Source organism: Hemibagrus wyckioides, linkage group LG13 (assembly GCF_019097595.1).
Source record: "Hemibagrus wyckioides isolate EC202008001 linkage group LG13, SWU_Hwy_1.0, whole genome shotgun sequence".
In the NCBI taxonomy this organism is placed as follows: domain Eukaryota; kingdom Metazoa; phylum Chordata; class Actinopteri; order Siluriformes; family Bagridae; genus Hemibagrus; species Hemibagrus wyckioides.
Window position 1 is genome coordinate 17260842 of NC_080722.1, and position 27488 is coordinate 17288329.

General features: G+C 39.6%; 2 protein-coding genes across 7 annotated transcripts; both read right to left on the reverse strand.

Annotated features, from left to right (window-relative positions):
• Positions 1 to 2972: 2972 nt before the first annotated feature.
• ppp1r3cb (protein phosphatase 1, regulatory subunit 3Cb) lies at positions 2973 to 8195 on the reverse strand. Of its 4 annotated transcripts, XM_058407062.1 has the most exons (3): positions 8043 to 8181; positions 7795 to 7829; positions 2973 to 5393 (listed from the first exon to the last, which is right to left on the reverse strand). In XM_058407062.1, the coding sequence occupies exon 3, from the start codon at positions 5363 to 5365 to the stop codon at positions 4445 to 4447; it is 921 nt and encodes a 306-aa protein (XP_058263045.1). In that variant the 5' UTR covers positions 5366 to 5393; positions 7795 to 7829; positions 8043 to 8181; the 3' UTR covers positions 2973 to 4444. The 4 variants fall into 4 exon arrangements, with proteins under 4 accessions (XP_058263045.1, XP_058263046.1, XP_058263043.1 ...); XM_058407063.1 differs by lacking the exon at positions 7795 to 7829 and having other exon boundaries at positions 8043 to 8195; XM_058407060.1 differs by lacking the exon at positions 8043 to 8181 and having other exon boundaries at positions 7671 to 7803.
• A 3826-nt stretch (positions 8196 to 12021) lies between these two features.
• mpp3b (MAGUK p55 scaffold protein 3b) lies at positions 12022 to 27426 on the reverse strand. 3 transcript variants are annotated; one of them, XM_058405549.1, is made up of 20 exons: positions 27131 to 27426; positions 24725 to 24863; positions 24477 to 24595; positions 24305 to 24382; positions 23563 to 23643; positions 23083 to 23220; positions 22724 to 22805; positions 20312 to 20397; positions 20101 to 20175; positions 19765 to 19961; positions 19543 to 19607; positions 18650 to 18670; positions 17319 to 17354; positions 16828 to 16893; positions 16375 to 16536; positions 16172 to 16252; positions 15948 to 16041; positions 15716 to 15824; positions 14288 to 14416; positions 12022 to 13968 (listed from the first exon to the last, which is right to left on the reverse strand). In XM_058405549.1, exons 2-20 carry the CDS (start codon positions 24759 to 24761, stop codon positions 13789 to 13791), a joined length of 1836 nt encoding a protein of 611 aa, XP_058261532.1. In that variant the 5' UTR covers positions 24762 to 24863; positions 27131 to 27426; the 3' UTR covers positions 12022 to 13788. The 3 variants fall into 3 exon arrangements, with proteins under 3 accessions (XP_058261532.1, XP_058261531.1, XP_058261533.1); XM_058405548.1 differs by having other exon boundaries at positions 16828 to 16899; XM_058405550.1 differs by lacking the exon at positions 16828 to 16893.
• Between the last annotated feature and the right edge of the window lie 62 nt (positions 27427 to 27488).

Sequence of the window (27488 nt, forward strand, 5' to 3'; positions counted from 1 at the left end):
AAAAGAGATTTTTTTCACATTTCACATTTACATTTATTTTTGCTCTTTTTATTTTTTTTTGCCATGAAGTATATTGTTTCTTATATTATTTATGGCTCATATTTATTTGTTCATGTTCAGTGACGGGACATTAGTCTTGGTTACGCAGTATAGTTATAATTCATAGACCTTCTCAAGGCATGATTAGACTACTATGGTGTGGAAAAAAACGTCTTGTGAATATTTTGATCCATTTCCATAAATAAGTGGATCATTACACTTCACCTCATCTAAGATTAAAGCAGACAATTTGGCAGGTGCAGTATAATAGCAGGAATTTTAATCAGTGTTTTGTCTGCCAGTGTGTCATATCTAATCAGACAACTCGCAATAAAGCACAGCTTTACTACATGAAGGAGTGTGGGAGAGGTCGCTGGTATGGACCGGTTTGTCAGAGACGTACAGGACTTTTCTAATGATTGGAAGATGAAAAGAGTTTTACAAGCTTTATCCTGGAATTTGAATATTAATGAAGGAGCTTTTATAGTATAATAAATGAAGTTTCATATTAGGTTGCGTTCTTTGTGAAACGTTTTGGGATACTGAAAATATTGGGAAGTGTTGAAATTATTTCTATCATTTATGTTTTGCCACTTCAGGGTTTTGGTAGATCTGGAGTCTATCCCAGGGACACCATGAGCAAGGCATGAGTCTAGATGGAATGCTATTTCAGTGCACCACACACACACACACACACACATTTATACCTTGAGTCTATCCAACTACTGCCATTTTTGAAGATGGGATGAAACCAGAGAACCCAGAGGAAACCCACACAGACATGGGGTGAACACACACAGGGATCAAACTGGGGGCACTGGAGCTACTATTCCACCCTTGTGAAATAAATATTCGGGGAAAAGAAACACAGACTTGTGTTACAGTAAGTGAGTTCAGTGTGGTCAGTTGAAATGCGAGCTGGTACACTGACCGTCATTAACGATGCAACTTCCTGTTATGACATACACAACAAAGTAAGAAAACAGAACTCTTCAATACTTCACTGCTCCAGAGGCAAACATAAAATATTGTCACGCCTCTACTAAAGTGTCCTAATCGATATGACCTGCATTTCTACATCCAAACAGAAAAAGCCTTCAAGCTCTTTTCCCTTCTTTCTCATTCCTTCATTTAAAATCAGCTGATTCCCTAAAAGCTAACACCACCGTCAAGTTCTTGTGTTCATAAACACAACCACCACAACTAGGACCACAGTCCACAGTCCAATCACACTAATCTATAAGTCATTTATGTAGATTTACACTTTACACCAGTGGTGGACCGTCAGGGCCAGCAAGGCCTTCTCTGCTGGCGTGATCTGCAGCAGTGATCTGAATCACTGACTTGCATTTTAATATATTTCATATATTTTTCCATGAATATGTATTAAATTATTCCCAATAGTCTATTCTCTACATTTCATAGCTTTTCTCTCAGTTGCGCTGCTTCCAGTAGTGTATATTTATGATAAGAGTATTTATCCAATCATATTTCAGCAGTGCCTGACATCATGTGTTGCCCGGCTATAAGGCCTTCAGAATTAAAAGTGCAGGCGCCCGTAGCTTAAAATAAGTGGCAATGAAACTGATCCATTAACCAATCAGATTTCGAGTTGGCGTCACTGGGGCCATCTAGCAGGCATACGATTACGTCGGCAATTTCCCGTCCTTTGATTGGATAATTGGAGTAGTCAGAGGCAGTGAACCGCACAAACTAAATAATATATATATACTGTATATGTATTTACTCACAATGGCTGACAGAGGAGAAGAAATCGATTTGGTCGCGGACGTCCTTACAAATGCATTTTCAAGGCGGACTTTTCAAGAAAATCCCTTCGATTCTTCAAAATAGTTGGTAAGCTTTTTCAAGAACCATTTATGCTTTTTTTTCTGGGTTTTCAATTTGCCTTCATTCCAGATCCCTGGGGTGGGCTGTGGGTTTTTTTTTTTTTTTTGCTGCAGTGAAAAGAAACTTGTGAGACTGAATTGTGTTCATTTGTTTTTTTTTGCTATATGTAATGTAATTTTATTCATGTTCGCTACAAGAGCCTGTGACACAACGCACTGTTATACAGTGTTTCTATATTCTCTGAGTCTCATTTCGGATGCTGCGTCCTCTGGATATTGCAGTTTGCTGCATACGGCATCAAGAAGGTCTTTTTTGAGAAAAGTAACCGTAATAAAATTGACTATTCCTTGTGAGGTGTGAAATACTGAGGTGTCGAATAATTTCTTTTTTACTTTGTTATTTAACGGTTGATTAGTATCAATTGCCGTGGCGTCATAATGATGCTATAGAGGTGGATTCATTCAGGAAGGACACCAGTGAAGGCCTAGGTGTGAAATCCACGGTCCGCCACTGCTATATACATATAGGCATAACTTGCCACAATATGCTTTATAAAAAGAGATAGTATTGAACGTGAATGTTTATTGTGCCTTTGGTGGACTGATTAGTTTTACTGTGAAATAAAAATAATCATAATGTACAATGCTTATTTCTAAACGATACTGCAGTTAATCCATGTTTTGATTGGACAAGTGGTGAAATTTAGTGAGTGCCACTTCTACATTTCCCTGATTGCATCGTGTCTGTTCACCACATGAACTTCCAGTTCTTTACACTGAAGTAAAATTACTACGCTTCTTACAGACGACTGCACACTCTATTGTGTCTGAAATGTCAGTTACTTGATAAATTCTTGGTATAGAAAAGCAACACAATGTATGCGATTCTACTGAAATGTTAAACCCGGCTTTGATTATCTGCAGCACTTGCGTCTATGTCCGTATCACAGCGCACTTGCTCATCCTTGTGTAGTATAGCTTAACTAGATCAGCTCTAGTTTGCAGTCCCCGTTGATTACGGTGCAAATCCTTGCCTTAATGTCCCCATAAGAACAGTTTACACAAAGTAACAGAGTCAGAAGCTTTTTCACAGTAGAAACTTTGCAATTTATTCAATTTCTTTCTTAAAAGGAACACAGAATTAAATAATAAAGTAGACAGACAGCTTTCCTTGCAGTAGAAAACAGACAAACACCACACAGTGTCCAGCCCTTTTATACAATCAACATACACATCCCCTCTCTAAAATACACAGCGGCTAACACACGTCAGCACATTTGCATTAAAACGATTCACATTCATTCGTTCACATTGACCAGACAGTTTTCCCTCTAATGGAAGACATGAAGCAGACATGAGAAACACGAGAACAAATCTCATAAATACCCCAACTCCTCCACCCATATAGATCTGGGTTACTACACTTACCAACACTTGCATCAAGTAACATTCGATACCCTTTATTATTTCATCTCATACATGAATGAAACAATGCAGAAAAACACTGGCATAATCCAAAAAAAACAAACAAAAACAAAAAACCCACAGCAGCATAAACGGAAAAAGGAAACATGGCAGAAAGTCAAGTGTGTGCAATGCAGAGCTATATCGTACAAACTGAACGGAAAAAGGAAAAAGGTGCATGGATGATAATAATAATAATAATAATAATAATAATAATAATAATAAATGCTTCAATGATCAGCAGTATATTACACAGGTGCCCATAATAATAATGTACACATTATTGCTTCTGCTGCAAAAAGTGGCCAATACAACGGTACTACAAAATACATAAACTTCAATATGAAGCACCTTCAAGTTGTACCAAATAACTCCACTTTCATGCTATTGAGTTTAAAGGCATCTTATACAGTGCAAATTGCCCCGTTCTTTGTTTTCATGGAAGCACGTCCAGAAGATCAGCCTGACTGCATACGGAGGAGAGCTTTCCCTCCCGGCTGAATGTACGGGTGTTTCAGAGTCACCACGGGCAAGACGAATTCTTTCTCTCGATGTTGCACACAGGTCAATTTCACAGAATAACTCGTATCAAGTCTATTCGACAGAAACTATTGCACAATAGTGACGCAGTTCATTTGTGAAGATGAAGGAAAAAAAAAAAAAAAAAGATTCCAATAATGCCGTATATCTATATATATATTTTTTTTTCTAAAGCACTGACTGGTGCAAAAAAGGTGATCTATTTCGGGTCACATCTAACCTTGGAAATACTTTAGTGCACATTGAAGTTAGGAGAAATCACATTCAGTTGTATAGTGTTTAGATAGTTAGCATTTGACTCACAATGACTAAAAGATCAATTCACTTCTAAATCTGCCAAAATCCTGAACACTGGATAGTTTGAACAGGGAATACATCCAATATGATCATCGTCATGGGCTCAGCATTTGAAGCCATTGATTTTTTGAGTTTTGTCTTTGAAACTTTTCCCCTAAATTTATTTATTAGTACAATCTCACTCTACATTTCTAGCACCTCCTCCGAGAAGTCTACACAACTTTGTCGTCACCATTTTGACGCAGCATCTACCCTCACCAGTAGGGGGAGTTGTTTTCGATTCTCCCCCAACTCTGCCACTCTGGAAAGAAACCACTAGAGGTCCTTGGGCTCCCAAACTGATCAAACTCCATCTCAGGCCTTTTGTTAGTGCTTCTGGTCTCATACGCTGTTTTCTGAGTGACATGTTTGGTCTGGTTGCTGTCATTATCTGCAGGTGCCAACCTGTAGTTCTTCCCATCGTTATTATCCCAGTGGGTCTCGTCATTAGCGTTGTAGGAGATGCAGAACTCCACCAGATCCTCATGTGGCACAGAACTCGGCAGAGCAACGGTGAAGGAAAAAGTGTCAGTGTCTGCGCACCCATAAACGTTGTTCATATACACGCAAGGAACATCCTTGTGGCTTTTCCATGAATCAAACGTTATCCGGACATGAACAGCCTTCTCAAAGCTGATGTTGCTAACTTTTATCGTGCCCATGAGGGATCTGTCCTGGATTACACAGTTCTCCAAACACACCAGGTTCTTCTTGAGACGGTTCCGAAAGTCCAGATAGTCTGCAGCAGGCTGGGGGAAGTCCAAAACAAAACTCTTCTCCTTCTCCACCTTCAGGCCCACAATTGCTTCCTCCAAGTCTGACATCTCAAACTGCAAGTCTGGAGGTAACAGGGAGTCTTCCTCGAACTCCTTGAACACATGGATCGCGGTTAGCGACATGCCTTTGGAGTCTGCAAAAACCACTCTTTTCTTGCCTTTGCCTTTAGGGCTTTTCCATCCTCGGTTAGTGGCCTCCACCTTGGTCTTGGAGCTGATGCATGATCTCAGTGGCTTGAAGGGTTTGGCCAAGTTTCTGGACTTACAGTTTTCATAGGAACCAAGGAAGCTGCGAAGAGGTGGAGAGTGTGCCAGACAGATTCTCATGGCCACATCCACAGGCATGATTGGAGATGGCATTGGTCTTGGGTTCAAGATGTGCAAAACTCTGTTTAAAAGAAAAACAAAACACAAAACATGCATTACTAAGTCAGCCGGAACGAGTAAAAGTCTGCGCAGCATTGAAATACTTCTTGCATGTCTACTAAAATTATGCATTGTTGATATGTTCGTGCATGTTTACTTTTTTTTTTTTTTTAACAGAAACGTAGATCAAATCACACTTCATCCTCATATCAGAAATTGCCAAACTGCTATACACTGATTTCATAAATTGATAAACAAAACAACCTGTACATAATAAAGATCTATTTAGAATAAAATGAGAATATTTAACTTTAACATCATGGTTATTTTTGGCTTATCCAGCCATTTAAACAGGCTTAATATTTATTTGTTTTAGCTGTAAGGATGTGTGCTGAGGTGAAAGGCTTGTTTCATGTCATTGATTAAAAAGTTATAGGGTTTGTTTATAACATATATTTATATATAAATAAAGCAAATGTGAACACAAAGTTTTCTAGATTAGAAATGAGTAACTTTACTCCATCTGCGCCAGCAGGACCATCTCTGCTAAACACCAGGCAATGCTCACTTCCACACGATCACCTACACCTTATACACCTTAATAAAACCGGTTCTTCAAACAGTACTAATGATAAAAACGAATTAAAATCCAGTTAAAACACTCAATCGCGACTCTAACACGCATGCTCTCTCCAGTCATGACGCACTCTTCTTACCTGGTGCAGTTCATTCGTAAACGCAGTAAAAAAAAACAAAACAAAGGTAGATATTTGCTCCCCAAACAAATTAATTTAACAGATCACAAAATAAACCACTTGTAATTTTTCCGGCACGATTTAGGCCATGCTAAAAGAAAAGGGAGAAAAGAGTTGTTTTTTGTCGGCACGCCCCCTTCAGAGATCAGCTGCGTGGTTAATGTGGAGCGGATTGCAGCCGCTTTCTCTAACTCTTTTTGGGCGCATGGGCTTTGTGGTCTCATTGCGTTGACCAATGAGAAAAGAGTAAAACAAAGGCCTTCGACCAATCAGAGTGCAGAACGGGATCACTCTCGGAGCGCGTGCTATAGGAAGTGAGCCAGCCAGTGAAAGGCGGAACAGAGACCACTGAAGAGAAGGACCTCTAGTGGGCGCCTAGTTAAAAAGTGCATGCTTATAATAAATTTGCTGATATTTTTCCCACCCACAAATGAAATTTCCCAAGAACTTATTCCTTATTTAAGCCATTTTCCTCTATAGAGATCAAGAAGGAATCTGTACACAAACACCAGAAGGAGAAAGTCTAATATTATCGGTTTGAACCACTTCTACTTCCCAAGCTTTAAGAAACAGGATTTTTTTTACTGATGACGATACAGATTGCACCTGCAATTACACAATTTCTGAGTCATGAACACTGGTAGACGGGCAGCTGCAATAGCAGAGAGACCATGGTTTCCCAAAGCTGATCCTGGAATTGTGTTACATTTCAGTGTTTTCATTTGCCCAACACACCCACTACAACTGCCTTAATAGACTTGTTCACGAGCTGAAGATCTGAGTCAGCCATAGCGTAAGAGTGAAATATGCAAGGAAGATGTCACTTGCATCACTCTGTAGTAAATTTCAACATTGCACATGTAGAATATACTAATCACAAGTCACCCTTGAGAGAATACTCACTCAAATCAGCCTTGGTCATCAGTTGGATTGAAGTGTTTTAAAACACACTGGGGTTGGGAATTATACCGATAATACAATTCTCATGGTATAATTAAATTATTTCCCCAGTCTTATTAGAAAGGCATGTGTAAGGCCCATTCCACACCTGTAATGAGCAATAAACGAACATGACATCATGCTATAATAGAAATAACTATCACACCCTGTTTTGTTTTGTACTATAGAGTAAGGGTTTGTTTGTTTGTTTAGCATGATGGAGTTTAAGACACATGGATGCATGTCGGAAATAAAGCTTTCCTGAGTAATAAATTGTAACTGAAATGATACACAACAAACACAAAGGGCCCATGCTGCTCACAACTGTCAGCCCAATAAAATACATGCTTGTGAAAATACTGAAGCAATGGCTTCAAGTCAGAACTGGTCAAGTTGTGTAACTAAGGACCGGAAAGCAAAAGTTTACCCATTACTTTCCTGGCTGTAACACTTGCATACTTTTACAGTGGCTAAGCATTTTCCCCCTAGTTTGTTCCCCAGCATAAACTAATAGCTTTGTTTGTCTATGGGGTGACAACTAAAAAGGTCAAATGAAAGTGATTAGATGGCATATGAATGATTCTAATTTTCAGTGTTCACGTTACCTCCTCTGGCTGTTCGTGAATGACTTTATCTGACTTTGCATAGCCTCAAATGAACTGGAATCACCAGTTGAATGTATAAATATCAAACCCTGATACTGCCTGCATGAAGATATGGCTTGTTTACCTCCAGCCTTGAAACTGGTAAGACAGTACACAGAACTGCAAAACAAAATGTCTCTCATTAGTGGGCTTGTAGAAACAAATCTGCACATACAAATTTACAGCTATAGCAGCTATAAAAAGAAAGCGATCCTTTATCATCTTGAAGATACTAAGACGACAAAGCAATTTCTAGACACAGTTATTCTGTATTCTCTGATAAGACTTTTTCTATCAATACTAACAAAGAGGCAAAGTAAATATTCAGTTTACCTTTAAAGATGTTTATACATCCACTTTTTCCCGTAATGTTTCAGATGATGTTTTCAGTTACTTTTAGATGGTGCACAATGATCACAACGACGCACACTTTACACAATGACCACAACTACAGTCTGCCCCAGTCTACTGCTTCGGTAGACTTTCAAAACAGGAAGTTCCTTGTCACCGTGCCTGCTTTGTGTATTTCACCACAACAGCGTTTACAGCTACAGCTTTACTGTAATAACACATCACAACATGGTGATGTTTATGTTGCAGAGGTTTGAGTGCAAGCATCAGATATTCTAAAACTATGGTTCAGCATTGACATCTGCTTTTATAAATGCTGGCATTACTTTGAGAAATGAACACAAGGGAATTGTTGTCATGGTAGATGGATGATATCCTAAATGACAAAGAGAACAATACAGGGTGGGAGACCATTTCACTTCATATCTGTATATGAATAGCAGGTCGCCTGCCAAAATATTGGTGCTGACAATTTACCTCAACACCTAAGGACTATTAATAATTAATCTTGCATGGAAAAAGTACAATAAAATTGTAAAGCATCTGTTTTAAGCCACACTGCTGAGTTGCCTATATAGCAACCTAGTGTAGTCTGTGTGTTAGACTTTACTAAATGAAAACATGGTAATGTACATTCACTGAGCACTTTATTAGGAACACTATACTAATACTGGGTAGGGCCTCACTGTGCTCTCCACAAGATTCCACAAGATGGTGGAAACATTCCTCTGAGATTCTGGTCCATGTTGATGTGATTGCATCATGCAGTTCAATGCGGATTCTTCAGCTGCACTGTATCTCTCATTCTCTCACATCCCACAGTGTTTTTTGAATACAGATCCGCTGACTGAAAGCCACTGAAGAACACTGAACTCATTGTATTGCTCATGACTTTTGCTGACATGATGCATTATTATGCTGAAAGAAGCCATTAGAAGATGGGAAACTGTGATCATGAAGGGATGCACATGTTCTGTAACAAAACTGTGGCATTTAAGCAATGATTGATTTGTATGAATGAACCCAAAGTGTGCCAAAAGTAAAAAAACATTCCTCACACCACCTCCACCAGCCTGGACTGTTGTCACAACAACAGTCAGGTTGGGTTTATGGATACTATCTGTGAGCCTCAGCAGAAGACCAGGCTACATTTTTCCAGTCTTCATCTGTCCAGTTTTGTTCCAGAGTCTGTGTCCACTGCAGCCCCAGCTTTCTTTTCTTGACTGACAGAAATGGAAACCGCTGTTGTTGCACCTCCACGTAAAGGTTTGATGTGTTTTTCAGTCTAAGTTGCTTTTATGCTGATTATCTGAGTTACTGTAACCTTGCTGTCAGCTTGAACCAGTCTGGGCATTCTCAGTTGACCTCTTTCATCAACAAGGCGTTTCCATCTGCAGAACTGTCGTTCACTGGATGGTTTTTCTTTACTGCGCTATTCTGAGTAAACTCTAGAGACTGTTGGGTGTGAAAATCCCAGAAGATCAGCAGTTATAGAAATATTCAAAGCAGCAGGTCTGGCACTAACATTCATGCCACAGTCTAAACCACTGAGATTTTTTCTGATGGCTAATGTGAACATTACTCTAAGCTGTTGGTCTGTATCTGCATTTACATTTACATTTCTGGCATTTGGCAGACACACTTATCCAGAGCGACTTACAAGAGTGCTTTGAAATCTTTGAAGGTCACAGATTTACAATACCATACGTTACGATCAGCCTAAAAGCTGTGTTTTTTTTGGGGGGTTTATATAACATACAACATACAACAATACATAAAACAAACAGGGAAAATAAGATCTAGTTTAAGTGTTTTAGGAAGAGGTAGGTCTTCAGCCGGTGTTTGAAGACAGCCAGTGACTCGGCTGTTTGGACATTTAGGGAAAGTTCATTCCACAACCTTGGCATCGGAACAGAGAAGAGTCTAGATGTATGACTACCTTGTACCCTGAGAGATGGTGGGACCAGTTGAGTAGTGCTAGTGGATCTGAGGGAGTGAGGTCAAGCATCAGTGTTTCAAATCTGTTGCATGCATTTGCCAGGAGCCAGTGGAGGGAGCACAGGAGTAGGTAATGTGAGCAGGTTTAAAATAAGTTGCGCAGCTTAATTTCTGATCATTTGCAGAGGACGAATTGCATTCAGAGGAAGACCTGCCAGTAGAGAGCTGCAGTAGTCCAGTCTCGGAATGACCAAAGACTGATCAAGCACCTGAGCAGCCTGTATGGATAAAAATGGTCAAATCCTTTTGATGTTGTACAGAAGAAACATGAGTGTGTAACATTAGCAACATGGGAGGAAAAAGCCAGTTGATTGTCTATGGTTACCACTTGGTTGCCAGCAGTGTATGATTTTATGCATTGCACCTCTGTCACATGATTGGCTGATTGGATAATTGCATAAATGTGTATGTGTACAGGTTTTCCTAGTAAAGTGCTCCGTGAGTGAATGTTGCATTTGAGCATATGTAATGTTATGGCCCTCTTAGTTCCAGTGAAGGGAAATTGTAATGCTCCAGCAAAGACATACAAAGACATTTGAAACTGTTGTCTTCTTTCACCTTTATGGCAGCAGTTTGGGGGAATGAACACATACTCTTCGCCTTATAGCATATATGCTTGTACTATATTTTCAGCTGAGTAGCACTGGAAACAATAAATGTAAATAATGTAAAAATATATCCAAGGTCATGTCACCCAATATTTGGTTTAAGTGACTGATTGACCGTGCAAGGTTCTATGAGATTGAACCTGCAGAGCATTACATACTATACCCATTACACACCCTATGCTATGGAGGGTGGCTTTTCAATCATCATCATAACTGTTCAAGGAGAAAAAAGATGGGAACCCCTCCGTCTAAACAGAGACTGCCAAATAAGGTGATGGAAATTATGACAATGGCCTACAGGAGGGCCAGACACTTAGCTTCAGTGACATGCCACTCAACAAGGTTTGGCAATGTTATGGTCATTACAGAGGTGTCCATGATCCAGTCAGAGCTCAGCTAAAAGGATCACTGAGAGATCGCTGTATGAACCCTGCATTTATAGCACATACTATGAATACCATGTCACACAGTCATTTAGTGGCTTGCTTAGATGATCTTGGCATGCAAGAATGTATGCAGGTGATATTCACAGCCCCTGGTGGTTAGGAAGAGTGAAATACTGTAGAACCTTGTGATAACTACATTCAAGGCAAGACAGTTTCAGCAGTGCCACATTCATACTTAATCCAGTGCACAAACCATGGCCTTTGGTCTGTACATCAGTGCTTTTCAACATTCACCATGCTGATGATTCAGCCTGCTCGGCCTTCATTCAGTCATGAATGGACCCCATATTAGAGGCTTCCCAAGCTATACTACTTATACTTGGGCCCCACAGCTGGCTGTTGCAGTCTCTACAGCGACAGTATTTTCTGAGCACTGTGAAAGACCCACACTTGGCGACCATCCTAGGACTGTTGAAATGAGGACAGTGTTACATACTTTGGCAATATTTGTGGAGTGATTGCATGACTAAAAATAAACCAGAGAAATAATCAGGCCATATACCATATTATCAGGCCATATACTACACGCCTAACGACCAAACAGCAGTTACACCAGGATGCTTTGAATTACGTTTTTTTAATCTCTCTCTTAATAATACACAGAATTATTACATTACAAAGACTGTGTAGTTAAAATCAGCAACAAAATTAAGTAAAATCAGCATTTCGGTAACTGAGTTAAAAATAAGTACAGGTTATATTATGTAAATATAATTTCTTCCATGTTAATAAAGCTGGCCCTGCTATTTGGTAGGGTAGGTAGGGTTGTTTGCCCTTCAATTCAAACAGCACAGGTCCTATAGCATCATCTAGTGGCAGCCATCAAAATGATACAAATTTATTTGCATCAATGTCAGATTCATTTTTCACATTTTCCAATTGAAAAAGCACTGCTCAAGCATGACCATGTAAAAAAAAATGATTTAATGACCATCATCCACAGCCAACACACAAAAAGATCTTTGAAATTCTCACTTTATTAGAGTGTCTCTTTATCTCATCTTCTTACACATTAATATAAAAATAAGAGATTTACAATATCATGCCCATATCTATCTATTAGCACACTTGTTCAGTCAAAAGGATGACACATTTATATTCATATTAAAACATTTTAAGGGTTATAAAGCCATTGCATACCATTATTACATGACCCCAAGGTTTTAACATACCTCATTCCTGAGTACTCTGATTTTGTATGGTTTCGTATGTTTAAATTGGAATATTCTGCAATATTTTGGCAACTTAAGACAATCCAGATAATCAACCAACACATCTTCCATGGTTATAGTTTTTATAGACTATATAGGATTCATAAACATTAATGACCCAAGGGTAATAAATATCTAATTTACCTAACAATGCTCCCACTATGACTTGCAAATATACATGTAATATGATATAACATTACATAACACCGGGATATATTTATACTGTATATATAAATATATATATATATAGTCATCACATATAGACAGGATGCAGAATATGAAGTAAACATGACACATTTCTCCTCACTTCATCATATTAGCACTGACCTCTCATATAGAAGACTTTTTCTAAACTTCATGTAGACGACACCTAAGACTTTCAATGGTCAATATAACATGTTTTTAATTATTTATAGGAGCATGTAAAAACATTTACTGAAAATTTTCTTTCAGTATAGGGAATATAATTTATAATGTAAGTTTATGCATGTGTCTTATTTTTAAAAAAAAACACTGGCATTTTATTATTGGCTTCATTAGCTAAGAAGTAACAGAAAGTTGTTCATGCTCACTCTGATTTCTACTTCAACCCATTTCTACACTGCCATGTCCTTTTGGGAGGAATAACATGCTATTAAAAGTATTGTTGAACAGCTAAGGCTGACTTCTAGCTGAGCTGTCTCTGTTCTCATCCTGCACTTCTGCTCTGATGATACAGCTCATTATGTACTTCTGTTCGGAGGGAAAATGTCAGGTAATATCGGACTCTTCTTGGGATGTATTTTACCTTTAGCTCAGCCCTTAAGAAAATGTAGGATTTGAAATTCAGGGAGCATTGGATGGCTCACTGATTTACATCTGGGTCAATTTAACAAACCCATTCCACCTACTGACAGTCATGGCATGTGGCATGTTTGTGGACAGTGGAAGGAAAGCAGAGAACATGGAAAAAACCCACATAGATAAAGGAACGACATGAACAGAATCTCAGGAGACCCTGGAGCTGTGAAGGCGTAACTACCCCTTGTGCCACTGTGCTGCCTGCATTAAAAATAAAAGCTTGTTAGGGTATTAACTTGTTGTGTTGCATCAGGCACCATGTGCTTATTCAGCCTCCATTTGAGATAGAACCAAAAATTAATAAGTAACAATCATATTCCTCATTTAATAAACTATTTAAGGAGCACAGGTAAACTCTTACTCCTTATACTGACTTGTACTGTAAATAAGTAACAGTTTGTCTGTACATGAAATATCTGTTTGCATGGACGCTCGTGTTTAATGCTCCTCAGTTGCACTGTTGAGCCTGAGCCCTGAATGATGGATGTAATTTGTTCAGACACTAATTCATGCAAGACTTGAGGCTCTATTAGCACAGCTACGAAATAGTATTTTAGATGCGCTTCAGTGGTTGACACAGAGGCTGTCAGGTTTATGAGCGCCCTGTTACAGGCGGACAAAAGATTCATGTTCGGACCCAGCTGACTGGAACCCATTGCGGCTCCCTCTCCAGTCGCTCGAGGATGCTCCTGAGCTCTGCACAAGCGCTGGTGGAGTCTTCTTTCACTAGGACCCTATCCACTAGGTGGCCGTATTGGTGCTCCAGCTGTTCGGCTGAATGACTCATCTCCTGAAGCTCTTCCTCCTTTACACAGTGCAGGATGGAGAAAAATATGAGCCAAAATAAGATAATAATTTATCATAATTGCATGACATAATGATGTGACAACAAACTGCTTCACTTGCTGCATCTACCACCTTCTTCTAATTGCCCAAAACTGCTTGTGTCAGAAATCATGGATTTTCATTTCCAAGCATTTGCAAACATGAGATTGAATTGTTTTTTTGGTTTTTTGACCAGATGTAAGTTGATATCACAATACTTTTATTTTATTAACACTATAGGTTAGAACATGGTTTGCTATTTTGCCATTCTTTTGCTGTAGAAAATGTAAAGATCCTACCGTGAGGTGTCCACTGTCCCCTCCTGATGGTGATGTGGCTCTGCTGCAGTGGTGCTGGCTCTCAGGGATGAATGGCTTGACAAATATCACATAGGGCTTAAACTCAGCTGTGCGAAGGATTTTTAGAGCCTGGTCATTTATAAGGGGTGAAAATATTGTAATTAGATATTAATCATAGCAGAGTCGCATGTGAGCACAATTCAGACACAAACACCAAGCTGAGTATGATAAGAAAAAAACCCTATATTGCCACTGCTTGTACTGGTACAATGAACAAAAAAAAAAAATCCATCTAGGAAAGATGGTAATATTATATTATATTATATTATATTATATTATATTATATTATATTATATTATATTATATTATATTATATTATATTATATTATATTATATTATATTATATTATTTATAAAAATATTTATTCGCACAGTATAAATATATATAAATATTTATTTGTTTGTTTGTTTATTTGTAAATAATAGTACTTTTTTCTGTCTCTTTATTAGCAACCCTTAAGAATATATCAAATAAGCGCATACAAATTGTCAGCCTTGCAAAATAGTCTATTAGTTTATATATTTCCACTTTCCCATTTATTTTTATTTAATTTTGTGTTAAAACCCATCAGTTTGAAATGTTATTTAGAACTTCGGCCAAGAAGGGCTCAATTAAAAGAAGTGTTGTGTGGCATTTTAATTTTGGGATTAAAGTGGCCCAGCTGTAAATCCGTGGTCTCATTAAAGCTATGTTTTTTTGTGACTGTGGTTTGGCAGTCAGATTATGATTATTTCATCAGTCTCATTCCATGGCAATATGTGGGCCAGATAAAGTGGTTAGTGCTGAACTGTTATTTATTGATATTGGGGGACATAAGATAATGTTTGCTGTTTAAAATATAAATTATATATACAGCTCTGGACAAAAATAAGAAACCATTGCCCAATCTCCAGATTTGAACCCTATTGAAAACCTCTGGAATGTCATCAAGAGGAAGATGGATGGTCACAAACCATCAAGTAAAGCTGAGCTGTTTGCTTTTTTGCAAAAAAGAGTGGTATAAAGTTCCCCAACAGCAATGTGAAAAACTGGTGGAGAGCATGGAGCCAAAACACATGCAAATCGGGGTTATTTCACCAAATACTGATTTCTTAATGTTATTTAGCCAAAGCATTAACACAATTTGTTTACAAATTATTTGTATTTTGTTTTATTTGAGTTATTAAAATGGGCAAGCGTAAGGAATTTGACCAAATTGTGATGGCTAGACGACTGGATCAGAGCATCTCCAAAACTGCAGCTCTTGTGGGGTGTTCCTGCTCTGCAGTGGTCAGTATCTACAGTATCAAAAGTATCCTTTAAGTCTTGTAAGCATCCTTTGAGTCCTGTAGGTATCCTTAAGTTCTCTAATTAGAGATAGAAACTAACCTCAGGTTGAACATCCACCAAACACATCTTGTTTCTGGCCAAAACACTCCGAACTGACTCCAAACTCGTCCCATATTGATTATCCTTATATTCTCCATACTCAATAAACCTAAAGAAGCAGAACAGATGGAAGTCAGTTCTGTACATTATTGTACATTTACTTGCATGATTTCTTGCAGAAAGCAAACAAGACCAAGAGTGTAAAAATGTCTAATGTTCGAGTAGAACACACTTGTTGCTCTGAATGTCTGCGTCAAAGGCCTGCTTTGAGATGAAGTGGTAATCAACACCCTCTTTTTCATGGCTCTTCCTGGGCCGAGTGGTGTCTGTCAGAATGTACAAAATGAGGTTTCTGCATGTTCATTTTAAAATACTGGAGCTTCTATAAAAGTATTACTGATGAGTTCTTGAATTATTCTAGTAAAGCGTGATGCTGATCAGTAAAAACAGACTCACGTGGCACAGCTATTCCATATCGATGTGGGTTCTCAGCAATCACTCTTTGTTTCAGTTCATTGATTCGAGCACCCAGAGACCCTAGAGAGATAATTCGAGAAAAGAGTAAGGAACAAAACTGAATATTGCTTCTTCACTAATGGCCAAAATGACACAATGAAATGGTTAAGACTGACACCAAATGTCTTGAAATTTCTTCTCACCGATTAACACCACCAGTCTGGGTTTGTCTGAAGGCTTCTGTTGATAGCGTGTGACCTCTTCATAAACAAGAAACTTGGATTCTTCAGACTCTGCAGGCTGAGAATCTTTAGGAGAGCTGTGTCGATCCTTACGACTTAACCGGAAACTTCTTCTAAGACTTGCTGAAATCCAGCAGAATACAGTGTGGTAAGGACATTGAACGACGTGTTCTTAAAAACAATTGCATTAAAATAAACTTTTATGGTGATATGTTTGAAAAATGTCGGGTTAAAGAGAAAACACAATGATGGTTGGAGCTGATGTGAAGGAAGCTCCACTTTAACATCTGAATTCATGTTTGCTTTTTTTAAAACAGCAATAAAAAATATAATAATCCACAACTGAATTATCCACACAACATAACCACCATTCAGCTGCCACACATGAAGACGTACAGAAACAGGAAGTGGTACCTGAATAGAATTCCCAGGAAAAGGCCTGACCACAGGTGGGTGCCACCGCCTTACACTTTGGAGAGACTACAACTAGTATTAGACCATCATCACAAATCCAACACTGTTTCACTGGGACCAGTGACAGCAAGCTAGCTAGCCATGCTGCAGACTATATTCAAAGCAAAGCTTCTCCACAATATAGCCATAAGTTTGAAGCAAAGCTCTGTCTTCTTAAAGCATGAATTACAATACACTGACAGACGTCTCTTTCCACACGTGGCAGACACACACACACCAAGCACCAACATCAAGACAGACAGAAAAGCGGCCAAACATCAGCAGGAAGATGACCTATTCTGGTTGAACTACTGGAAGGACTTGAAGGATGCAATACACATATCCCTGAAAGCGCAACACTTTTTTCCACAGCCACAGCACTAAGCATCTCTAAATGCCAAAGCCACATCTAGCTTGAGTATGTGTGCGAATGATAGTGCTGTCTCACCTACCTATGTGCTGTCCACTGCCCTCACAGTCACAGTCCTCTAGGAAAAGGTAGGGGAGGGGGAAGGTGCAAAGGATAGGATGAAGAAAAGGAAGAATCAATAAGGAGCTGGGACATGTATAAAGGTATAGAGGCAATTTCATAAGAGGTAGCAGGTCAGGGCAATAGGAGAAGGGGTTAAACATCAGAAGACATATGGTCAGGAAAACACAGGGCCGTTTAGTGTGTGGGCCAGGGTTTGAGGAAATGGGACTGCACATATAAATAACTTCTAGAGCCAAACATAACTAGTACATGTAAGGCAACATAGTAAATTAAACCTTTCTTAAATATATAAAGACTTAAATGAAGAAGTATTTCCTGAGTCAGAAAGTTAACAGAGGCTAGGAAACTTGACTCAAAAGGGAACCAACCCTCATCTGGGTGACACCGGATAGTGCGATCATAAATAATTTCCCAACTATAACTGTGTACTATATGGTCAGAAAGTGCATAGGTGTAGCCAGGAAATTCATTCTATTTTTAATTTGCAGTCTATCATGTTGAAGTTATAAACTGTTCACTGATGGAGGCTTGAGTATAAAACTATTCATGATATATCACAGACCAAAGCCATCTTCATGGTTTCTAAGTGGTCCTATCCACAGCAATCCCATGTATGTCCAGGCTGTCCAAGTGGGGCCATCCTCATCAGCACTGGATATTCCACTGAGATACAGCAGCGTACAGTAAGTGGAATAGGCAGTTGGTATATGACACTTCAAAATTCACACATGGAGTAGGTATGGATGTCTATAAAGCAGTTTATGTGGCTAGGATTGTGGACCCCAGACAGGACACTAAAGTCACTAAAATCCCATTAAAAGCCCATTAAATGTATGAATACAAATAATATAAATAGTTATAGAAGTGTCACTTTCTGTTTACTTTCTACTGTCTGGAGAAATACCCCCCACCCTTTCCCTGCCCCAAATGAAATATCCCCACCTTCCTCATCACACTTTATTGATTCTTTCAAGGTGAATCAAAAGAACTGGACTCCTTGATGCCAAAGTACACGTTAATATTCAGTCTACAATGACTAAAAATAATTTTCTAAAATCTTTAGTGAGAGATCTCAGTAGCTCTTTTACACTACCTCTTTTGTGAATTAGTAAGTAGTAGGTCAATATTTCAAGCTGTTGGTCAGTATTTGTTCAGTATAGACTAACTAACCTGAGATATATACAGTAATATGCATTGTACTAATGTTCAAAGGAGCCAGATGTGTTACAGTTGTAAGTGTATGGAATTGGAGTGGAATTAAACTTTGTGGTTTTTCCCCAAATCACATACCTTTATCACAAGCCTGGTCATCTGTAGCAAGCAGAGTGAAAAAAGGATAACTGAAGCACCTGCTTCTGCACAGATCACACCATGGTAAAGTGAAAAATCCATGCACAAAATCTACTCAAGCTCATATCATATCATATCATATCATATCATATCATATCAATCATATCATATCATATCATATCATATCATATCATATCATATCATATCATATCATATCATATCATATCTACTTTTGTTTGGTTTGTGTCCTTATGTTGTGAATTAGGGGAGAAGGGAATACATAATATACACTCATTATTCACTTTATTAGGACCTCCTGTACATCTGTTTATTTATGCAAGTTGTCACAATGCATAAAATCATACAGATACAGGTCAAGAGCCTCATGTTCACACCACACATCAGAATAGTGAAAGATTGTGATCTCAGTGACTTTATGGCCTGGCATGGACAGTTCCAGATTTGAAAAATCTGACGTGTGCAACCCGATGTGGACTTCAGCTGTTGTTACGCCTATCCACTTGACATGTCTGACCTGATGTATATTCTGAGATGCTTTTCTTCTCACTGCGTTTGTAAAGAGTTGATATTTGACTTATGTGTTGGTGTACAGGCATTTCTAATAAAGTGGACAGTGAGTGTAGACATACTAGCAGATGCTCTGAAACCAACAAGGTGAAATTGCCTGGGGTTTGAACAGAAGGGCATTACTCTGGGAATGGTTTGACTTCTGTATGATTTTGGCAGCAGTAAAGCCCTGTTTCCATTTCAGACTGGCCAAGCATCTTGCTGTCAGATTAGAGGGACTGAAATAGACTCATAATGACACTGTTTCTGTTCAGACTATGTGTGGATATGTAGGTCTGATGGTGAGGTTGTTTTAGATTACTTACAGGGCTGTACACTTGGTGACTTGGGAGTCTGGAAAGTGCCAGTTTTCAGCTGATGTGCCAGGCGCCTGCTCAAATAATTAAGAGATTAAAGCAAAACCTGGCTGTAGAATTCACAAAGTTATCCTGCAGATATTTTACTTGGTGTATGCTCGGCTAAAATATCAGAGTAGTTTAAAATTCACTTTTCAATGGTCACCACAGTTCATCTATAGAAGCGCGCACCTCTGTTGGAAGTGTTTTGACGGGATAAGGCCAGCACGCAGGTTGCTATCACCCACACGTTTGGCCTGCCACCATGTATGGTCATCCTGACTCACCACCTGCAGGATGTCACCTCGCTGGAAAGGAAGTCCTGCCTCTTGGCAGGGTGTGGCCTTGTCTTCAAATGGGGTGTAGTCAAATAGGGCCCTTAAGTAGACCTTGTAAACAAACCAGATAATATATGAGAACACAAAAATGGGTTAAGTTCAATAACACTATAAGAATATTATATTAAAATGAGCTGTATCCATTGCATTGTTGAAATCCTGGTGGATCGTAATGACTGATGCCATTCACCGTACTCTCCTTGTGTTTGTCCTCCTCCTTAATGGCAGGGATTATCTTCAGAGTAATGGAGCCCTGAGACTGAGACTGCAAACAGAGGTTAAAAATGATATAAATATTTTTTTCTAAGAACAACAACAGCAAGTGTTCTTATCTGTGCAAACAGGCTGCAGAATATGAAATGATGATGCAACATCTGTCTGTAGACTGCAAAAATGCATACCAAGATTTGACTGATCTCATCAGGCCCCTTGTGGGTGATGAGATTTCCGTTGACTTCCCTTAGCTCATCTCCCACGTGCACCAGCCCTGTGGATACATTCACGTTACAATCCAATCAATAGCTTTCAGGATAGACGTGATTTCTGGAACTTTGTGAATTTCAACAGTCATAAAGTAGCTCACTTTAGGCCTTATTTTGGTCAGATATATCCCTCCATGTCTCAGCAAGTGTGAGGATTAGCTGCCACTTTGACTGATTGGATGCATTTACAAATGTATGTGATTGGCTTGTGTGCACTCAAGCTGACACAGACTGCACAAGTTTGTGTAAAACCAGATGATCCACATTAGATCAAATCCATCAGAGTGTTGTCTGAGCACATGCTTCAGTAGATTGGATAAGACTTTAAAGAAAAGGTAATCTTTTGTACAAAGGTACAAAGAGAAAATGGTAGTTTTCAATATTAATTAGTAAGTAAATAACTGCCATATGGACAGCACAGTAAACAGTGACATATGATGTGAAGAGCACACACAAAAGCTTCACAGTAGGTTTCTTTTCGAGTGGAAAGTTGCCTAATGAGACCACAGATTGCTAAGGACTTTGCATACACAAGCGATGAGATCCACAATAATGACATGTAATCAATCAGTAATCTGCTAAAGAGAGGCTCTTGTGATATTTTATTAAATTATTATCACGTTATAATAGTGTTATAGGTGCAGACTGAAAGACAGATTCATTTCCTGATCATTTCTTATGATAAACTGTATGTCTAGAGTATTGAAGATGATATCAGTATATTATAAAATTACAGTGCACAGGCATAATATGAAGTATTGATAACAGCTACAGGCCATCTTGGATTAAATTTGCCATTTACTTTATAAGGACATAATGATACAGCCTGCAGGAAAGAAACAAAAGTGTTAGCACACGAGTGGACTGAGAAAGGAGCTAATAGCTGACTTTAGGAAGCAGAGTGTAAGCTGCAACTGTTTGAATCAAAGGATCGAATGTTAAAGCCTTCTCAGAGTTTACATCTCTTCAACTCCCTCATTCACCCTTCACTTTACAGTAATCAAAAACACAGCCTCAGGAAGATGAGGAACCTCAACCGTCAGCCATGGATCCTCAAAAACATCAAAATGTTTTGTAGTGGTAAGCATAATGAAAAGTTGCAGTCTTATATGGCAACACCAGCATGTTTTACTACAAGTCTCTGGAGGATCTGGGTTTCTGACAACAAAGAAAGAAAATAACTGGGATGGACCTACCACAAATAAAGGACATTTATGACAAGAGATCCCACATAACCCAGCTACCATCTGTTTGGCCCTCTACCATCTGGTAGGTGGTACCAGACTATTCAGTCACACACAGATAGACTGAGGAATGAGGACGTAGCTACTCTAGAGTTGTTAAAATACTCACTGCCAGTCACACCACACTGGTAATTACAGACTTGAGCAGGAAGCATATGTTTAAAACATGCTTTCCAAGGCCATGATAAGTATTATGTTTATATGATGAATGTGTACACTGATCAGGCATAACATTGTGAGCACTGAGAGGTGAAGTGAATTACACTGATCATGGCACCTGTTAGTGAGTGGGATATATTAGACTGAAAGTGATGTGTTAGAAGCAGGAAAAACGAGCAAGTGTAAGGATTAGAGCAAGTTTGACGAGAGTCAAATTGGGTTCTGCCATCCTTGTGGATGTTACTTTTACATGTACCACCTACCTAAGCAGATCTTGTACACCCTTTCATGAAAATGGTATTCCCTGATGGCTGTGGTCTCTTTCAGCAGGATCATGCGCCGTGCCACAAAGCAAAAATGGTTCAGGAATGGTTTGATGAGCACAACAACGAGTTTGAGACGTTGACTTGACCTCCAAATTCCCCAGATCTTAATCCAATCAAGCATCTGTGGGATGTACTGGACAAACAGGTCTGACCCATGGAGGATGTACCTCGCAACTTAGAGAACTTAAAGGATCTGCTGCTAACATCTTGCTGCTAGATACCACAGCACACCTTCAGGGATCTATTGGCATCCATGCCTCGACAGGTCAAGGCTGTTTTGGTAGCAAAAGGGGGACCAACACAATATTAGGCAGGTGGTCATAATGTTATGGCTGATTGGTGTGTATATCTGTGTGCCTCATGAGTTAGCTGCTATAATGACAAAACAAATGAATTAGCCTGGATTGAATTGTCTAGTGTGGGTGGCACGGTGGTGCAGCGGGTAGTAAATCCATCTGTATTAAAACATTTATCAATATCTGGTATTGTTTTAACAGGATTTATTTGATCATACACAGTTTTTTCAGACTGCAGACAGCGACAGTCTATTTGTTATATCTATAGGAGGAAAGCAGAAGAAGCAGAAGGGGGAAGTAACTCACCACTGCGGTCGGCAGCCCCGCCCCTCATAATCCTGGCGACCACCACTGCTCCAGTGACCTCGTCCCTGCGGATGGTCGCCCCCTGAACACCAAATGTTCCAGTCACATGATAAAAGAATCAGCAAGCGATAATACTACATAAGTTTGAGTTCTAGCATTTCCAATGTAAAATGCAATAATGCTACAAGATTGATCATGTGAACATTGATGACTGAGGAAGCACATTGATCTGATTTATCGCAGCCACACCGTATTGCACATGACCAGATATAATGATCATCCTGCTTTTATGGGTGATAGTTAGTGGTTGGTCAGTGGGTGTGAAGGACAGTGTGTGGTGAGCTTGTGCTGAGACTCACTAGAGGCTCCTTGCTCTTTACTAGACGAACAATCTTGACCGACTCCTCCTCCAGCTCATCATCTAGATCATCAGGCAATGGAGGCAGCACGGGATCAAAGTTCTTCTGAGCTACTGTGTCGTGCACTGTTAGCACAGCCTGGTGAGACATTGCACAGAATCTCACACACACACAAGCAGCGTGAGGATGATCAGAACTAAACCCGACACGCTGCCTGACAGTTGCCAATGGATGAGAAAAAGATGTGAGAAAGAAAGACAGCACTGAATTAAACCAGGGTTAAAAAAAAAAAAAGATATCTTGGGCAGAGTGAAAATCGGCATAATTAAAAGGCCATAAAATACCTTTTTACAAAGATGCTATTTACAACAGTGATAATATAGGAAAGTCTGTATCCTGGGAGTAAAATGTCTGTGTGGCTTTAAGAATCAGCATTCACACTGATAGAGACATATGAAGTGTGTGTGTGTGTGTGTGTACCTTCACATGTGGAGTAGTCAGAAGCATAAGCAGCTCCTTCTCATCTCCTTCTAGTGGCCCGTTCTGCAGCTCCTCAGCCACCTGTCAGACGCAGCATATGCCTCTAACACCAGTCGTTTCCAGCCATATTGCAGTAAACCATGTGGAGATTTAAAGTGCAGGAATGGTGTCTTTGCTAAGCAAGCTCATTATATAACTCTAAACTCAATGAAGTGGTCAATTCATTAAGTAAATGTACCATATGTAACAGTCAGGGATGTCCAATGTGGCTGCAGATTTACATTCCAACTAAGCATGAGCCATGGATGCGTTTGGAAACCCCTGATAGAAGATATTTCATTACTGACTTGAAGGAGTGTAACACCATGATACTATCTGTACCTGAACCTCTAACTGTTTAGTGCTTTAGAGTAATCTATGCCCTCAGAAACATTTACATGATGCTTTCATGCAAAGTGGCTTACAAATAAGGAAATAAAATCAAAGTGATTTATCAAGCAGAGGGCAATGCAAGACCCATACTAGATATTTAATTGGGTGCCAGAGGAGTAAGGTGCAGAGAGTAGAGGCAAGTGTAGTGATTTTTTTTTGAGTGGGTTCAAGTTAGGGGTTATTTAAGTGTTCACAGTAGAGATGGGACATCTGGTCAGCACTGGTTCTATGGACTATTCACATCTTTCCTACCTCAATGCGCAACACCTATCACATGGAACCTTTATGAAGAAGATAATGACACACTTACATCCTCTGCCAGGCAGGAAGCACTGTGGAGCACCGGCGTCGGACTCTGCTGTTCGTACTGCCTGAGGCGCTCATGAATCTACAGTAAAGTAAAAAAAAATGCTCAGAGCAAACTTCCATGATCACACCCTCACACACACACAAGAGGATACAAAATATGACAATATACACACTCTCATTAGGTAGCCAAGGCTCCTCTCACTGAAAACCTCTCGGAGGAACACCAGGTCCTCTTTGTGATTTGCTCCAGGGTGCAGCTGAGACGTGAGCAATGCTAGTATCTCATGTAGGCCTGGACAGAGGAATGGAAAAACAGCAGTACATTTCCTTCCTTACTGTCCAGCAAGAACTGCAGAAATGGAGTATAAACATGATTGACAGTGGTATCCACTTTCAGCCATCACTAGCATGAAGCTCTTACCCATGTTGGGTGAGAGGACAGGCATGTCTTCTCTCATTAAAACACAAGACACACAAGAAAGTTAGACAGCAGGTGTTTCCCCTGAACTCTTCACTCTCTCCTTTTAGACTCACATGGAGAATGAGCTCATCTGACAGTCCTGTAATACATAAAGAGAAAGAGATCATGATGTCTTACCACTGGCTGCTGATTTTCAACAATTTACTGCTTTTGCATGCCGATTTTTATGGGGCAGAGATATCAATTTCTTAAAGCAAAAATGTTGAAGAAAAAAAAATTGTATTGCCCCTTTTGATGAAAAAAAGGGCTAATTCTGTTCTTGTGGTCAGCATGAATGTGTACAACTGTGTGTGTGTGAGCAGTCAGGAGAAACACGATCACTTTAAAAACACTCCCAGGAGAAAGAAACTCAAGTCCTCGTGGCTCTGTAGTCAATATTCTATCACTGCTTTCATGCAGAATGACTTTTGCAGGTCATAAACAATTACAGTTCATAAACATCTTCTTTTTTTTTAAGTAACCTTAGAACCCACAGCATTCACTGTGTCAATGCAACAATTGCACACAATCATCCAGCAATTTAACCTTTATATAAATCGACAGAAGCAAACGGCTTTAATATACTCTTATCACGCAATCGCTGCGCTCATACAGCATGAGTTTCCTGGAAGAGCTACTTGACCACAGGTAATCATTCACATGGACTGATTATAATGATGAACACCCTGCCGCCAGAGACTCAAGGACAAATGAGCATGTAACACACTCAAAGGATAATCTTTTTTTGATGAAGGATAAAGGCTGTTTATACTCGATAGCATGCTGTACATTGCCAGCATTGCCTCGGGGTAGTATTGCCTGCACTTGGTTGCTATCAAAGCTCAAATATAAATATACAGCATAAACTCTAACATCACTTATATTTGTTTTCCACACATGCATTATTCCATTGCTTCTATTTTGATTTTTTTTTTTTTAATGAAGGCACATGGTTCAGTAATCCAAAAACGTAGGCCCTTTTGTTTTTAGTGGAGCTCATAAATAATTTAAGGCAAGCTATAAAATACAGAGAATTAGTCAGACAATATCTGGGCAATATCCATCCACATTAGTAATGTTTGTGGTTTGAGCTTATTCAGCATCCATTCATCTTGACCAAGAGCAGATTTGATGTAGATGCTCCATCCACACTAATCAATCCTGGTTCCATCTGATGAACCCAAATATCCCACAGTCTCTCTCTCTCTCTCTCTCTCTCTCTCTCTCTCTCTCTCTCTGATTACAGTGTGTGATAAAAGGATTACACTGAGAGGATCTGCAAGCCATCATGTTACAATTACAGCTGGTGGATTCTCACAGTGCATATGCCAAACTTAAGCTAGACTAGCATTTCATCACCTCATTCCCAAAATAATAAAATGAAGATAACAAAAAAAATCCACAAATACTGCATAACATACATGCAGTATTTTTCTTTATTTCTCTTTCTCTCAAAATATAATATTGTGAGGCCATTTGCTAAAATACTACACACACACACACACATCATTTTTTTTGTAATTTATCAAGTGATTTAGCTTAGTTAAGCTCCAGGACTGTAGCTTGAAATGTCCTCTTGTCCACCCTGCTCTGAGCAGTGGCACCAGGAGGGCTTCCTGACGAATGATTCATGACTGGCATTGAGGTGAGAGTCAGAAGGTTATGCTGCCATCACTCTGCCACCATCTGTCCCCTCTACAACCACCAGCACCATCACCCTCCTCTGGTCTCTCATTAGCACTGAAAGCTTTGTGTGTTCATATGTTTGTATTTTCCTTTCTGTTTCTAAGCGCCTGTGCAGTTGTGTGCATGCAGTCATCATGTGAAGTGATAGCAAGGAGTGACGAAATATAGACAAAATAGACCTCAAGTCTGCCAATATATCCACTTCGCCTGACAGTGACACAGTAGCATACATCACACATTTTGAAAGCATGCCCATGCACACACACTGTTACACACTCTGTCATGCCATGCTGAAAATGCCAGTGCATGAAGGCATGATAAGGACACACAAGGACTGCATGAGGGAGAAATGACTGTTGCAGCTACGTAATCTACATCTCTTCACTCCCTTCATGAGAAATCAGATCATTAGTCCAATTGCACTATAAGTACCTCCTAAGACCAGGTGAAGGCTGGTGGCTGATGAAGGCTATGGAAATCTTGGACACTCTATCACACCTCAGTAGCTGATAGAGGCATTATACCAGAGTCTCTTTCCTGTGCTCCGTCAAAAAGCAAGCCAACCGAAAACACATTGCAGGATCCTTTTACAAGCTGAATCCCTGCTGCTCATTCTGTCTGTGAAGCGGATTATACACCCAGTCTACCCGTGCCAGAGGGAAAAGCCCCCACATCTCTTACCTTGCCTGCCTCGTGCCTTGCTGTGTCTCTGTATGTGTGTGCGTCTGTGTAAGGAGATGGTTCTTCTTCTGATGGAAGCTCCCTGTGTTGCGCTGTAACAGTGACGGCTCTACTGGCTCGATCCACTATGAGGGTTTTGCCGATGCCTACTCCACTGCTGTGACTCCCTTCCCCCTCCCTCTCTCTCTTTTCTCTACATATACAGTCTTTAGCCTTGCCTTCATCACTTTCTCCTGCTATCACCATCCCCCACTAGCCCTTTCATTGTGGAGAGCTGATGGGAAGTGGATGCAATGTGCTCATGTATCTCTATTGTCCATCTCTGCTGTTCACACCCTCCTCCTTCACCCTTCAACTT